The 14,003-nt window shown below is 37.7% G+C and overlaps 1 protein-coding gene across 1 annotated transcript in view; it reads right to left on the bottom strand.

The window, feature by feature from the left end:
• LOC135687762 (A disintegrin and metalloproteinase with thrombospondin motifs 17) overlaps nt 1–13,244 on the bottom strand; it is a 29,257-nt gene extending 16,013 nt beyond the window's left edge. Inside the window, exons 1-8 of the mRNA XM_065204402.2 lie at nt 11,762–13,244; nt 11,109–11,437; nt 10,026–10,188; nt 6,800–7,008; nt 4,664–4,747; nt 4,151–4,284; nt 3,877–3,920; nt 3,235–3,340 (exon numbers count right to left, since the gene is read on the bottom strand). Coding sequence (XP_065060474.2) covers nt 3,235–3,340; nt 3,877–3,920; nt 4,151–4,284; nt 4,664–4,747; nt 6,800–7,008; nt 10,026–10,188; nt 11,109–11,437; nt 11,762–11,855 — 1,163 coding nt within the window. The 5' untranslated portion in view covers nt 11,856–13,244. The remainder of the gene's footprint in view (nt 1–3,234; nt 3,341–3,876; nt 3,921–4,150; nt 4,285–4,663; nt 4,748–6,799; nt 7,009–10,025; nt 10,189–11,108; nt 11,438–11,761) is intronic.
• Between the last annotated feature and the right edge of the window lie 759 nt (nt 13,245–14,003).

The raw sequence follows: 14,003 nt of genomic DNA, 5'->3' as shown, positions 1-14,003 counted from the left end.
GAAACTTCAGAAACACGCCAAGACCATGCTTGTGAAACTAGCATTGCTGCTTTTTGCGAAAGATTTGACAGTTGAAATTAAAACGCTGGTGAGCGATAAGATACTGATCTAGACAACGACAAAAATACACAGACGCAAAGCTTCTAATTCTCTGACCTTAACTACTGCATGGTAGTCCCTTATATCCTAACATTAGCTGATAAATAGAATTATTTCGAGGAATATCTTATTGGTAAAAATAACGAAAATGTCACTAGCAGCCTCATTTGTGAGAGAATACAAAAATAAGTTTAAAAGTTGCAAGATGTAATTGTTAAGAGAGGGTGAGAAGGTCCATGTCAAAGTAAGGTCTTTTCCCACGCCATCGTGGTGATTTCTAATCACGTTGGCGTAACGTGCGCGTCCATTTTGTTTCATTCAGTGAACATTCAAAATGCACCAATTTCATTCACTTCATTTAAGTAAAGAAAGAAAAAATGACAGATGATCAACCAAATATGCTACTAGTAAATGTCAAATATCTTTGGTTCAACAACTTTCTTCTCCGGTTTCACAATCTATTAAGAAGGGCTATCATAGAGAGCAACTGTCCTCCAGAATGCTCGAGCCTGCGGCTTTTGAAAAAATCAGCTGACATGTCACTGTTCATCACTTCCTTGTGAGCTTTGATTAGAAAACTACAGAGTAGAAAGCTACTGCAACAGATTCGTATATAAGACAAGGTCAAAGGATTTAGCTGTTTAACACTAAACACCGCCTCGATAAGTAAATGAAGAGACTCTCAATGTACGGTAGACAGGAACCGTAAGGTGGCCGGCATTGCATTAAATGCCTCAGCTAAAATACGACTTTGCTCAGAATAGTTGTTTGGGCGTCAAAATACGAAACAAACCAGTGAAAGGGTTATGGTTAATAGACAGAATGTGGAGCAGATGTCTGCATTGCCTGGAGGTGCTGTGCTTCACGTTTACATGTTTGGTAACCGTTAGTTTTGAATTCTTTCTGATCTGACAAACCTGTAAAACACACAGCGGTCCTTCTGCTTGCTTAGGAATTGTGTTTCGATGCCGTTGAAGGCATGTATATATAAAATAGCCTCAGGCTATGCGACGAAGTCCTGATGAAATATCCTTTATAGTATTTAAAGGTATCATTTCACGAGAACGCGAAGTAATGCAAACACTTTTGCGGAATTTTGTGGGGTCTAAAAAATCAAACGAATGGTATGGTAGTTCGTGCCTATCACAAAGCAAATTAATCTTTTCCATGCATCGCCTAGCAACAGGAGAATTGAAATTTACAATAGGACGATACAGTACCTTGTGACCATAAACGAACTAATCCGAAAGGGATGTTGGTCAAATACCAGGGATCTATTTAAGATTAACTTTAAAATTTTTCGACATACTTTACAACGACATCGAGTTTATCGATCAATAACGATACACTCTGTATCGGTCCAAATTCCTCTAATGGAATGAGAAAGGCTTAAGTAAAATTGAGAATGAATTCTTGTAGTTCAATGTAGCTGAAATTTTAACGCTCTGTCGTCCATGGCAATCTAGTCTCGACACTATATCGAAAACCACGTCCCAGAATACCATGTTCCCTTGCTAACTTAAAATCTGGTGTATAAACGCACTTTAAACCCACTTCGCAAAGCAGGGACACGACGAAGGAGATTTAAGTCATGACATTGAAGAAACACAAGGTACATAATGAAAGGACATCTGCAAAAGCAAACAACTGCCAATTCGACGAAAAGTAACATTCTGGAACAAATCTTGATACAATGAAATGCACACACCAGGTCGTGGGATAGTCAACGCAGGAATAACAATGATTCTTTAAAATAGGCAAATGAATGTTGGATTAGTTCCACAGACCAGCGCAAGAAAGATAAGCGGTGAATAAATGCTTGGATTTCAGGGTGAAAAGGTCCTGGGATACTGCATTAAAATGATCATCCAAAACACTTGTTGGTAACTGAAAACAAGCTGAAAGTATTCAAGAACAAACTGTTCCTTGAAAAAGTGCACAAACAGTTTGTAAGCCGCGGCGCGGTTTAACGTAATGAGGAGCGAGAAGAATGCGGCTTGATCTGTTACGCCTTACAGTGAAGTGCACAAATCCATTCCCAGACATTTTCTTTTGCGTCTATAGGCAGGTAATTTCAATGCCTAGCACTTGCAAACAAATGCTGGGAAACACTACTGTTACGAATATGGCACATTACAGTATTACGTGATGAAAAAATCTGCCTCTGTCAGAAAAGGAGATTTTGAGGAGTTGTCCATAGCTGGATAACTTCAGGATCAAAGAGCTGACTATATAAGAATATGTTCCAATAAGCCAACAAAATCTAGTAGCACAATTTTACCTGCTTCGTGGGTAATTCTGTAAGATCTTTAAGACCACGATTACTTGAGATCGTTACATCTAATGCATATAAATGTACAAGCCTTTAATCGCAAAACTTTAAGGACGACATCATAAGTCAGTTGTCTGGGAGCTTCAGCTACTGTAAAATTACTTTAGAGCTATGTGACGTACGTTTTACAGCTCCTGTTCATATCAATGCGAAAAGAGAGGTTCGTTTTTGGATCAAATCTGAGAAATAGTCCTTGGAGCATGAGCTCTAAATCCACTTGCCTCAATTGACCTTAATAGTTGTCTGTCTGTGAATTGTTACTGCGATTTTTAAACCATCCATGTCTAATAACTAAAACAATTTTTTTCACAACAACAAATAGTGTGGAAATAATAAATTAGTTTTTCTATATCGTCTGAGAAAAGCTGGACAAAAAATTCTTTATCTTAGTTGAAGGTTTATTTCAACCGTAAGCCAAAACGCGGTTGTTTAGCGGCTGAGATGTCAGATATTCATCACAGTAAATCATTTAGTGCTTTTTTTTATCAGGAAATACCCGATCCAGAGCTTTTACCCTCAAAAAGGCTCAATTCCGACGTGATTGTTTGTCATTATTAATTCTGGCTGCTGAGGGTCTTGGGCTGCCCACAAGAATTTGTTGTTACCTGTTTTTACAAAGTAGTTTTTGCAGCTTTTTCTATCATTCATAACTCCTAATACAAACGTGGTAAATATGTCGGATGGAGAGCTTTTGGGCGTGTTTCATATCTTTCAAACCACATCGACTTTATGCAAAACCAAATATCGCTAGCTGATCATCTTTTCTTACAGGAATAAAACAAAAAACAGCAACTACAACAAACCTGTGACCGAGTTCATGGGCAATGGTGAAGGCCGTATTCAATCCGATATCTTCGATTACACTGCATCGTCTTCGAGGTTTGCAGACACCACCGATGTACGCCATTCCTAAAAACAAAGAACAGCAACTCAACTTTGTTGAAAGCAACAGGGGCGGTCTAGATTCTTTGAAAGTTTCTTTCTGATTTTGCGATAAAGCAAGCCTCGCTGTTGTTCAAACCAGGAAAAACACCTGCAAAACCTCCCCGAATCATTTTAACCTCTCCTGGATCGTGAAACTATAGATCGTGAAGAAGGATACACATTGCTACAGCTAAAAACTCTGCATAGACTTTAAAATTATGGAAATGTTATGCAATATGCATGGTGAAAAATGATTTTGCAGATGTGAAAAGTAATCCTAGTTTTAAAACATTTTAAACTTTATTCTCTCCACTTGTCTTGTGGCAACCTAAAATTTCAGCGAAAGAAACGTCAGGCATAAAGATTATATGGTACTCACAGTCTCGATCAAGACACTGAAATCAGTTCGAAAATCTATATCTTGTCGCATTGAAACTGATAAAATGAATTGAAAAAGGGAGCCAAACAAAAGTGGCTTATAATTTAAAATTTTAGGAAAACTAAAAGCTTACACGACTTACCTATAGTACCACAAGGTGCATCTCTATTGCTGCATAGATCTTTCCTAAAGGAAGCACAAAATTTCAAGAATGTAATGGCAAATATTTCTACAAATTCTGGCCACACACAGACAGATGTTAACGTCAAGATCAATTCTTTAACAGCACATTTCAGAAAATGATTGGCCGAGATTTTATTCGTGATTGAGGAAGATCTGCAATTTAACATTTGATCAGCTTAATGGAAAACAAAGTACAAAGATGTGATGTGGTTTCTTTAATAATAGTGCGATACCTTGTCAGCAATATTGCTGCATCATATTTGAGGATTCGATTGTTTTGTTGTCCAGAATACCAAACTCTGCTGTATTGCCATTCGCAAAAGCTTCTCAATGTCTTGTCACCATGGTGGGAAATCGTTAGCCCGTCCTAAAATTAAAAAATATACCTCGGTTCAAATATGTAACGACCAAGCTTTACAAACTTTTACGAACAATTTAATAATCATGATCGAGTGAAAGAGTTTCCATTTTGTATTTAAATCTATCAGAGCTTCAATTGTAAAAGTATTTTCAACTTGACCCTATAAACCAGATGATAAATTCTATAGACTTCTCGTGATGGCTGTTCTATCTTATCTTGCTGTACTATCTTATCTCAAAAATGAAGAAGCTCAAGAATGAATGAAAAATTTCAAAGAAGAATCTATTTTCTGTTAAGGAATCAAAGTAATAATGGTCGATTCAAAAATGCAACAATAACGTTATTGCTTTAATCAAACTAATATACAAGAAGTATTGCTCGTTACCTGGTCTTCACTGAGAAGAAGTATTTTTGCCACAACAATGTTCACATTGACTCCCAAGCTGGCATGTCTGTACATTTCTGCAACCTTTGAGAACAACAACATAACACTTTAATGATAAACCTTTTCACTTGTTAAAGAGTCAGACGAGATAAACAGGTCGATTTTAGTATGTAGTGTTATTTGTGTCTCAGTTTATTTTATCAAATGGACGCAATCGCAAATAGGACAAAAATATATCTACGCACAATATTCTGAGATCGAACGAAGGAGCATAAAGGTTCACATGTCACAGCCTAACGGTCTGAAATATATCCACTAAATGCAATCCATACTGGAACATTTCCGAATCATATCTGAATTAAGTCCAATTATTTAATACTATTAAAGAAACTGAGTTATACAGAATCTTGTTTCAAGAAGTCAGGGCATCCACGTAACACTTTTCTGATCACATTATTGGAATATGCTTAGCCATTGCGGTCGAGGCAATCAATCCTGTGCGGTAAGAAACCCAGGATCTGCGACCTTTAAGTTTGTTTCAGTTAAGAACGACGGTCAACTATACATTCATTTCATTACATTAACGGATGAACGTAAATAGCTTAATCTCAACAAAACATAGCTGATCCCCGTTTAGACAAGAGTTCCTTGGATCTGATCCAAAGGCAAACATTGGCTTTTTGGATCCACTGACAGTCTTTGCTATTAACAAATCGCTTTACAATTTCGTAGTCCATTCAAAGGTTGTAAATCACTTCAAGGAAAGGTCATGGAATCAGAAAAGTCAGTGTAAAGTTTCAGAGATACGCTTTATTTTATAAAATCGATCACCCTGATGACTGTATTTGCAGCATTGCCACATTTCAATATATTTATTATTTCATGGTGTATGTATTTCATGTGAGGACCAAGTACAGCCAACACCGTTTCATCACAGTAGCTTACGTAATCTTCCTCTTTTGTTTGGTAGAGAGCGTCCAAAACGAAACGCAGGTATCAATCGAGATTGGGGAAAACACAAAAATCCGTGGAAATCGACACATGGATTAGAGTAAAAATCAAACAATTCAAGGAAAACCGGTCTTACCGGACATAATCCTAAGCAAAACAAAGAACAAATTCAAATAATCCCAACATTCTCTAGCATTTAATGGATTATGTCTCGTGTATCAAATCATTCAGCAATAAAATTTTCTTCTAGTTCCTCATTTTGCTCATACGAAACTTTGAGCGACAGTCGATACAAAAACAGTTGATTTTGCAAACAGCTCATAATATTGAAGTGAAATCCATGGGAAATTCCATTTGGCTCTTTACATTTGTTGTCATTAAACCACAAATGGGTGCTCGCGACGTGTTAGGGCAAGCAGCTTACTTCTTTTGATAATGTAAATAAATGGGCACAAGGACCCTTTCTGATCGATAAATTCTTATGCTCATACAAACCACAGCAATGCTGGAGGTTTAATAAGTCCGCTTTATGACAAATTTGTCGATCTCAAGAACCATACTACACCTAGCTTGAAAAACAACAATCAACGAAAAGATCAGAAATGACCTAGATTTACTTTGTGAAATTTGATTTCTTCAAGCACAGCCCACAATTGTCAATCTGGACATTTTCCTCAAAGATGATGCCGTTAAAGACCGATAATAGATGAAGTGGTATTTACAGATCATAACATCTTAAGTGCTTCTTATGTCCACTTAAAGATGAAGCAGCCAGCAAGTTCAAGGCGTTTTTGCCCTTACGATCCAAAAAACTTGAATAAGACCCCAGCAACCAAAAAGCAGGCCATCGCTTCTACATCTTATATTCTTACTGGCACTATAACATAAAAATAATACTATAGAAACACTTTGCTACTTTTTGGCATTGAAATAAAGCTAGCGTTCGGGAACTGCACCATTTCTTGCTTAAATCTTAGCAGTTAGTTAAGGATTTTCAATAATACATGCTCTTAGGGTTGGTACAAAGAAGGAATATTACGCATAACGGGGAACTTGACTAAAGTCTGAAGGTTTAATAACTTCAGCGGGCTACATAAGGAGGGTTCTTGTCACGTCACAATGGTAGTGACGACCGTAAGACAATAAAGGGCACGTTTTGATCGGGGATAAAAGAAGATTTCTTACCATGTTCATCATTGTAAGGATGTATCCTTCTACAGACGCGTTACCGTGCACCGCAACCGTATCTTTGTCCGCAACGACAAAAACTTCAACGTCTGCACTTGGAATCTCGATTGCGTTTCGTTTCCTTTTCCTTCCAGTCTCGTTCTCTCGTTTCCCTGATACTTTGCTTGGCTTGCTCTCTTTGACCTTATACTTCACCGGATCAGGGTCTGTAATGGATAACATACAGTTGATAATTAACTCAAATTAGACTCTGACCAAGATTTTCTTTCTCTAGCTTTGCATGTCTGGCACGTAAATATCATTAAAGGAAATTGAGAACATCTAAGAAGACTTTTGCCGAAAACTGCCCCTCTAGCTCGAGGAACCTTGATTAAAAGCTAGCATGGTACACAACATCCTTAGAATTGATAGCTTGTCATTTACTTGCTGGGAAACGTTGACTATATACACCAAATAACAAAGAGACGCCAAACTTTCCTTGTTCCAACTTACGTTCGATCAAGAAGGCATCAAAATGCACATTTTAGACAAAATTCTTGACAATTATAATCTAAACGAAAAACCATTCCAGTGAAGGGGGCTGATGGATCTATCTTCTTTAATTTTCAACAAAAGCATTAGTGTATAGATCCCCTAAGCATATCTGAATGTGCATTGAGTAAATATGTATGGCCAAAAGCTTAAAAATCGCACAACGCAGATGGAATCAATTAGATTCGTGAAGCAAGGGAGGCTGCGAACCACAGATCCTTACGATTTACAGTTAAAAAGACAAGGCTACTTGACAAAAAATCAAATAAGGCTCCAAGAATATGAAGCAATATAGATATGAAGGTGTGCAGTGGAGGACAGCAAAAAAGTGGCCTGCGAGGATATGAATCCAAGATTCAGCATTTGGCAACTGTAATCCACAGTAATCCGATGAAGATCTTCAGAGGATAATGTCCCCTTTATGTACATATAGCCATGGTATATTAAATTAACTAAAGATGACCCGATGAATTGATGGTTCAAAAACGGCACAAGAGCGCTGATTTTATTTGATTGAAATGTTAACCCGAGTGACAAAAAACAAGGATCTTTTGATTTCAAACCGTTATAAAAATATTAACATAACTGAACTGCGGACAAAACATAAACCGCAGAGATTACTGCAAGAAAAGGCTCTCATACAAATGGCCTGATCTCTGACGATACGAGCATGAAATGGTTTACTGTTCACAGTCACCTATATTCGAGTTTCCCACTTCATTATGCAAAGTTCTTTAGTCGAGAAAATTAATTTACAAACGTTGAAATGATCCTTTTCTAACACAAGAGCTGCCCTGTCTAATCCACCTCAATGACAAAGGGATCGGCCACCAATAACTCCGGTAAAATCAAAAGTTTTCGACTCTGATAAGAAATTTTGAAAGGCAACACAGTTACACCCTCTGGCAAAATTACGATAGAGAGGAATGTGTACCCAAGGAAATGCAAACCAAGTTGACTGGGCAAATATGCATTTACTACAGCTTCAAAAGTAACCTCGCTTGATGGTCATTACATTCTTTTATTTCTGGAAACATAATGAACAAAGTTGGAGTTGATTTTCTAGTCAGGAGTGACCAACTAGCGTTTTAGGTTAATACTCTAGCATGCATAGCGCACGTACACCACTTCATAAATGCACGGTATAAACCATTCCACCATTACTTCCACCTTACGTTGTAAAACAGTCGTCCAAAACTACTACTTTTTTCCTTGCAAATTGCTCAGCATCACAAGCATCAATAGAATTCATTTTACAAACTTTTGCAGCGAAAACGAAATTATGGTAGATGTTTTGCCTCGTGGTAAGTCGGCGGCTGCTGAGGCAAACCCTCTGTGGAGGGGGCGTTGTCTTTCCATCCGGTTGGTGAGATTGAATTTCATTAGGGTTTCTATGCCAAAGTATGCCTTGGACCACACAGAAAATGCAGAGGGCAGCCCTATAAAATTTCATACCTTTCGAGTATCTTTACGTAGGAGAAACTACAAGGGAATGCAAACAGCAGCGATGCTGGTGTGTGTTACGTTGACCTCGAGGAATATTCTTACGCCGTAAGATCGATCGTAGATTTTTTTATTTTAGCCTTGTCATCACAGAAAACTAGCTATCTTCAAAACTATGCAAACAAAGGCATGGATTCTTTTGGCTAAAAGTGGTCATTCCTCAAGTAACATATTTCAGACCGTCTCATTAAATCTCAACGGGTAATCAAAAAAATCAGTTTTATCAATAAACTTGATACAACTACAACCGCACACTAAGTTCAACGACGTATCGATTGTTGTCTTCAGTCACGCAACATATAGAGAGGCTTGGCTATATCTTGTTGCAATATTGATACGAAGGCTGAACTGCAAGAGCTGCTAAAATAATCAACTCTCAAAACGAAGGTGAAAATTTAATCTTTTCAGATATGTTGAACTTGGAAATAGCAAAAACTTTTGAAGAACCTGGCTCTTTAGAAGTTTACAAATGAGGTCAACGATTAAAAGATTGGGCATTGAGCGACACTGCCCCATTCCTGCGGGGGTTTTTGAAAAAGTTTTAAGGATCATGTGGGTAAAAATCTCAAATGTTACATGCCTTAACGGGTATTCAGCATAATCGAAGCTCCTTGAAATAAATCTCCCTTATAAACTCGATAATGGAGTGTCGCTTCAATGAAGATGCTTTGAACAGTTACGAAGTACGAGAACGTGAGAAACTTGGGATATTGGCCGCAGGCTCGAGTGCAGCCTTTGCGATAGAATTACTGCAACCACAAAGACCATGCGGCAGTACCACATATCATAAAAAGACTCGTCAGATATCATAACATGTGCATTATTTCCACAAAACTGTTTCATAGCACATGCGATGGAATATAACGGGACTCTTATTGTGTGTAGATAGAGATCTGCTTTACAATTGAAAATTCAGTTGCAAAGGAAACTGCCTTTCTTTAGAAGAACAACAAAAATGACCAATGCCTGACCAGAGATCTGATAAGTGGACCGTTATGTCTAGAGAATCCTTATCCATTGCGATCCGTGCTTTGATTTTCATATCAATGGAATGTTGAATAAGTGAAGCTTAAGCTACTGTTGGCGAGATTCCGACTTTGTCAATTCACAATTCTTCTCTGGCTTGCGTGCAAGTGAGAGAAAAGTCATTGCAAGAAGAAATAGTTACAAATCAAAATTGCCTACAAACCGTTTTCAACTGCACATGATGAAGTTTCACTCTTTTCCTGTCGCCTCTCGTCGTTACTATTGTCAATGTTTGGCTGGTACACCAAATGCGGGAAAAAATATTTTGACAAGTTTCTCATTGGCTCGATTAGAAAGTTTCCTCTGATCGTCTTCACGAATCCTTTCTGCAAGTTAAATAAGAAAATAAATGATTGGATGATTCATAAATGCACTTCAAATTTTAAAACCAGAAATTGCGTATATCTCTAACATGAAGAGGCAACTTAGGGTACGATTGATCTACTGAAAAAGTATTTTTGTAATTTTTTTGCTAACCCCCTTTCGGTGACACTTTATAAAAATATTTAAGTCTCTTGAAAATTCTTTGAAATATTGCTGTATATTATGAAATGTGACCAGATGTAATTATAATCGGCGTAAATTTTACCCGAATAAGGCAGAAGGCGTTAGCAAATAATTTCTAACTGTGGGCTCCACCTAACGTCGGATTGCTCAGACAGCCTTCATGCCATACATGGAAATCCTTGGCGCATTTTTCCTGTCAGTTGCAATTCCAAATATTTACCTGGCTTTTGGTGGATTTTTTGCGCTATTTGATTTTTGTTTTCACTGTTTATGTTACACTCCATTGATATGGGTACAGCTCTAGGGATATTGTGTACAATTATATTGTGCTTCTTCTAAATGCCCCGCATTCCCAAGCCGTGCAGAACGATACTGCAAAGTCGGCCGAAGCCATGAATAGCGGAAAACCGAGGTGTACAAATAAAGGTAATTTTCGTATCAGACATGCTAAGTACTCTTTGATGTTGGATATTAAACGGTCATTGTGCAAGGAAGTGCGATTTGCACATTAACAATAGCAAAGCAACAATATGAGATAATACAGATCCACAAATACCCTAAGGCTTCCTGGGAGCCACGAACGCTCCAAAGCATCAACACTGATTTTCCAACACGGTCACTAACTTAAAAAAATGCAACAATTGCTTCGAATCGGGCATGCCCGCAGCTCACGGCCTGCCCTTGATCAGAACGGAAGAAAGCAAAGAATTCGATACATGAACAAAAACATAAAGCTTACCAGCCCATGACATGTGCTCAGGGCAGCGAGGGATTTCCTCTGTCTCAACACTGTTCCAACATAGTAGCAACCTTTTTTAACCTTTCCATCATTGTTATCAATAACCTTATGGTTCTCGTACTCTTCGGCATTGAAATTCGAGTTGACCAGCCTTCGGTTTCTTTTGAGCTCCAGAGTTTCTCTTCGACCATCAATGTTCAACTTCACATAAAACTTATCAGGAAGTTCCTCGGAGTCACCCCATGGAATTGTTTTGAAATTTGGGTAGTCGTACAAAGCCAATCGTGGGTATGCGATACTAAAATTGGCTATTTGCTTCACGAATGCCTCTGAAAACATAAATTAAACTACAACTGAAGCAAATTTATAAATCTCGTTACGAATATTAGATGGTGCCATGCAAAAGAAGACAGATAACAAGAAAATTGTCCACGTGAGGGGACAAAAATCGTCTAAAAACATATAATGTAGCTTTTATAAGAATTTCTATTTAAAAAGCATCAAACGATAACTAGTTCCGTGGTTAATATCGATTAAAAGAAATGCACAAAAAAAATCGCATTTCGTGTAGCAAAGTGGCTGGAAACAAGGTGGAAGTGGCAAAATTCAACAGCAAATAAAAACAAATGTTTGAATAAAAATAAATTTATTACCTTGCTCTGCATCTCTGAATATTTTTGCAGCCAGCGGCGAGAGGTAAGCCATAAATACCAGAAAAATCATCGAAAACTTTCCAAAATTCGCCATTGCTGCAGAAATTCGCCCTGACACAAACTCTGTGCTTGTCTTTATCAGACTGCTTCTTGACTTTATCGATCTGTCAGTGCGACTAAAACAGCCAAGCGATGCTCGAAACTTTATAGTCGACCGATGGCGGAAGGCCAGTGATGAATAACCCCGGAGCTCGAATGTGTGTCTTTAATAGCAGAGGTTTGAGTCGGCCCCAACTGCCTATTCAGAACGCACAATGCCTCTGGTGGTTGAATTGCTGTCTTCGGTCTCCTACCCTAACTTGGTTTATGGGCAGACTGATTACCCACTGTGATCAGAGATGTTAAGCTCACAGACAGTTTCCGCTGGGAGGTCGTATCAACACATATCAATCAACAGAGCTAAAACCACCACGTCAAATTCTAAGAGAAGTTGAATGTCCGAGATCGGGGGGATATCAGAAAGCAAACTACATTGCTCTGGAGTACACAGGAATTTGTGAATGAGAGAATTGTTCCCCATGTTTGATTCCACTAACAAAATTTACGAATGCCGCTCATTTTTCTTAGTTTTATTGCTTAAGCTTGTTTACAAGCCGTGCCTCTGCTTCTTACCTTCCGAGGGCATCGCCGGAAAAAGTCGACACAAAAAAACAATTAATGTTTATATTATTTAAAGACCGTTAGATTACAAATTCAACCAAAGTTTCATAATGAAATTACCTTCTGCACATCAGAGAGCGCACTTGGTTGCTTCTAGATCCAGTAAGGTAATCAACCCATGTTCATTATTTCGGGTTTCTGCTCGCCAAATTACCGATATTCCTAAGTTTGCGTTCCCAAAGCTAGGGCTCACCATAAAACGACTGTCTCTGAACATAGATTGTTGGTTCCGAAACTGGCCCTTCGCATAAAAAAGCAAAGGATGAAACGCTTTAGCTGAGCTCAAAACAAAAGCCCTGAATAGAAAATGAAACTAAAACATGCAGACTAAACAATTCTTTCCAGAGAGTTAAATATCGAAATATTTCTATCACAGATGCATGTAATACTTATATTTTCCTTATGAATTGGCACGGGATGAGTACCAGGCTTTTAATGAATTTTAGCACTTCTAATTTCTCAAACGTCCCTTAAATGCCAAGTGCTAAAGTACTTTTAAAAAACTCTAAGTTACATAAGATACAGATCTGTCGCAATGAGCTCTTATTTCTACTGTATATTTGTATTGAACTGGAAATAGGTGCCTCTTCATCTAAAACTAGCATTTCCATCGAATCATTAATAAAAAAATTTCGAGCAGGTTTTTAAGATTAAAGGGCGATAAGCACTTCAAGTTTGCACAAAAAATGCAAGCATCAAAATGTTTTACTAAAGTTGAAAGTATTTTAGGCATTATCCCTACAGCAATTAAGACGTTTCTATGGTTTGAAAAATAATTTTATTTGCTACAGTATGCATCACGATGAAATTCATTATTTAAACTCTACCCTTCAGTGGAATTAGTCTCTGCTTGACTATGTCAAAAATATTTTCCCAATATACGCTTATTAAGGGGGGGGGGGGGGAAACATAAACAAAGGGAAAACGTTACCTCTATTATATCTTTTCATTCCTTGATAGATGCATCTACATCATGAAAAATATTTTCTTGTTTTGTTAATTATTCAATTGTCTGGGCGTTCTAAATAATCGTAGTAGATGGTTAACATAGCCAATTTGCTTGACAGTTAAGATACATGTTTCAATGTTTCAGTTCTCTCTTTCAGTGAGTCCATCATCGACAGGCTATGAAAAGCAGGAAAAAAATTAACTAAAAGATCAGAATTGAAGATAATAAACGGAAAAACTGCGTTGGGAGATAAAGGACAGAGAAAATTGTCCAAAATGCAAACAAGATAAAAAAGGCAAATAGAGGATTGACGACACAGGCTCACCCCTCGGGGGTGTTCAATGAATTGCAATGTGACATTACAAAGATCCCTTTAATCTCAAAATTGATGTCCTCTTGTCACCAGTAAACATTTAAGAAAATTTCAAGATGCTTCTACGGATTTAGAGATCAGCTTACAGTTCACGTGCCTTACTACCGAAATAAACCACAATAATCGACACTCTTGTATTCACTAGTTAGGAAGCCAAAAAGGTACTTCCTATCGGTTAAAATGCTAAATGATCAGTTATG

The sequence above is a fragment of the Rhopilema esculentum genome, chromosome 20 (genome assembly GCF_057945365.1).
Source record: "Rhopilema esculentum isolate cy_ngs chromosome 20, ASM5794536v1, whole genome shotgun sequence".
Taxonomy (NCBI): Eukaryota; Metazoa; Cnidaria; class Scyphozoa; order Rhizostomeae; family Rhizostomatidae; genus Rhopilema; species Rhopilema esculentum.
Note: the sequence above shows the minus strand (reverse complement) of the source record. Positions and strands in the feature narration are given on the sequence as shown.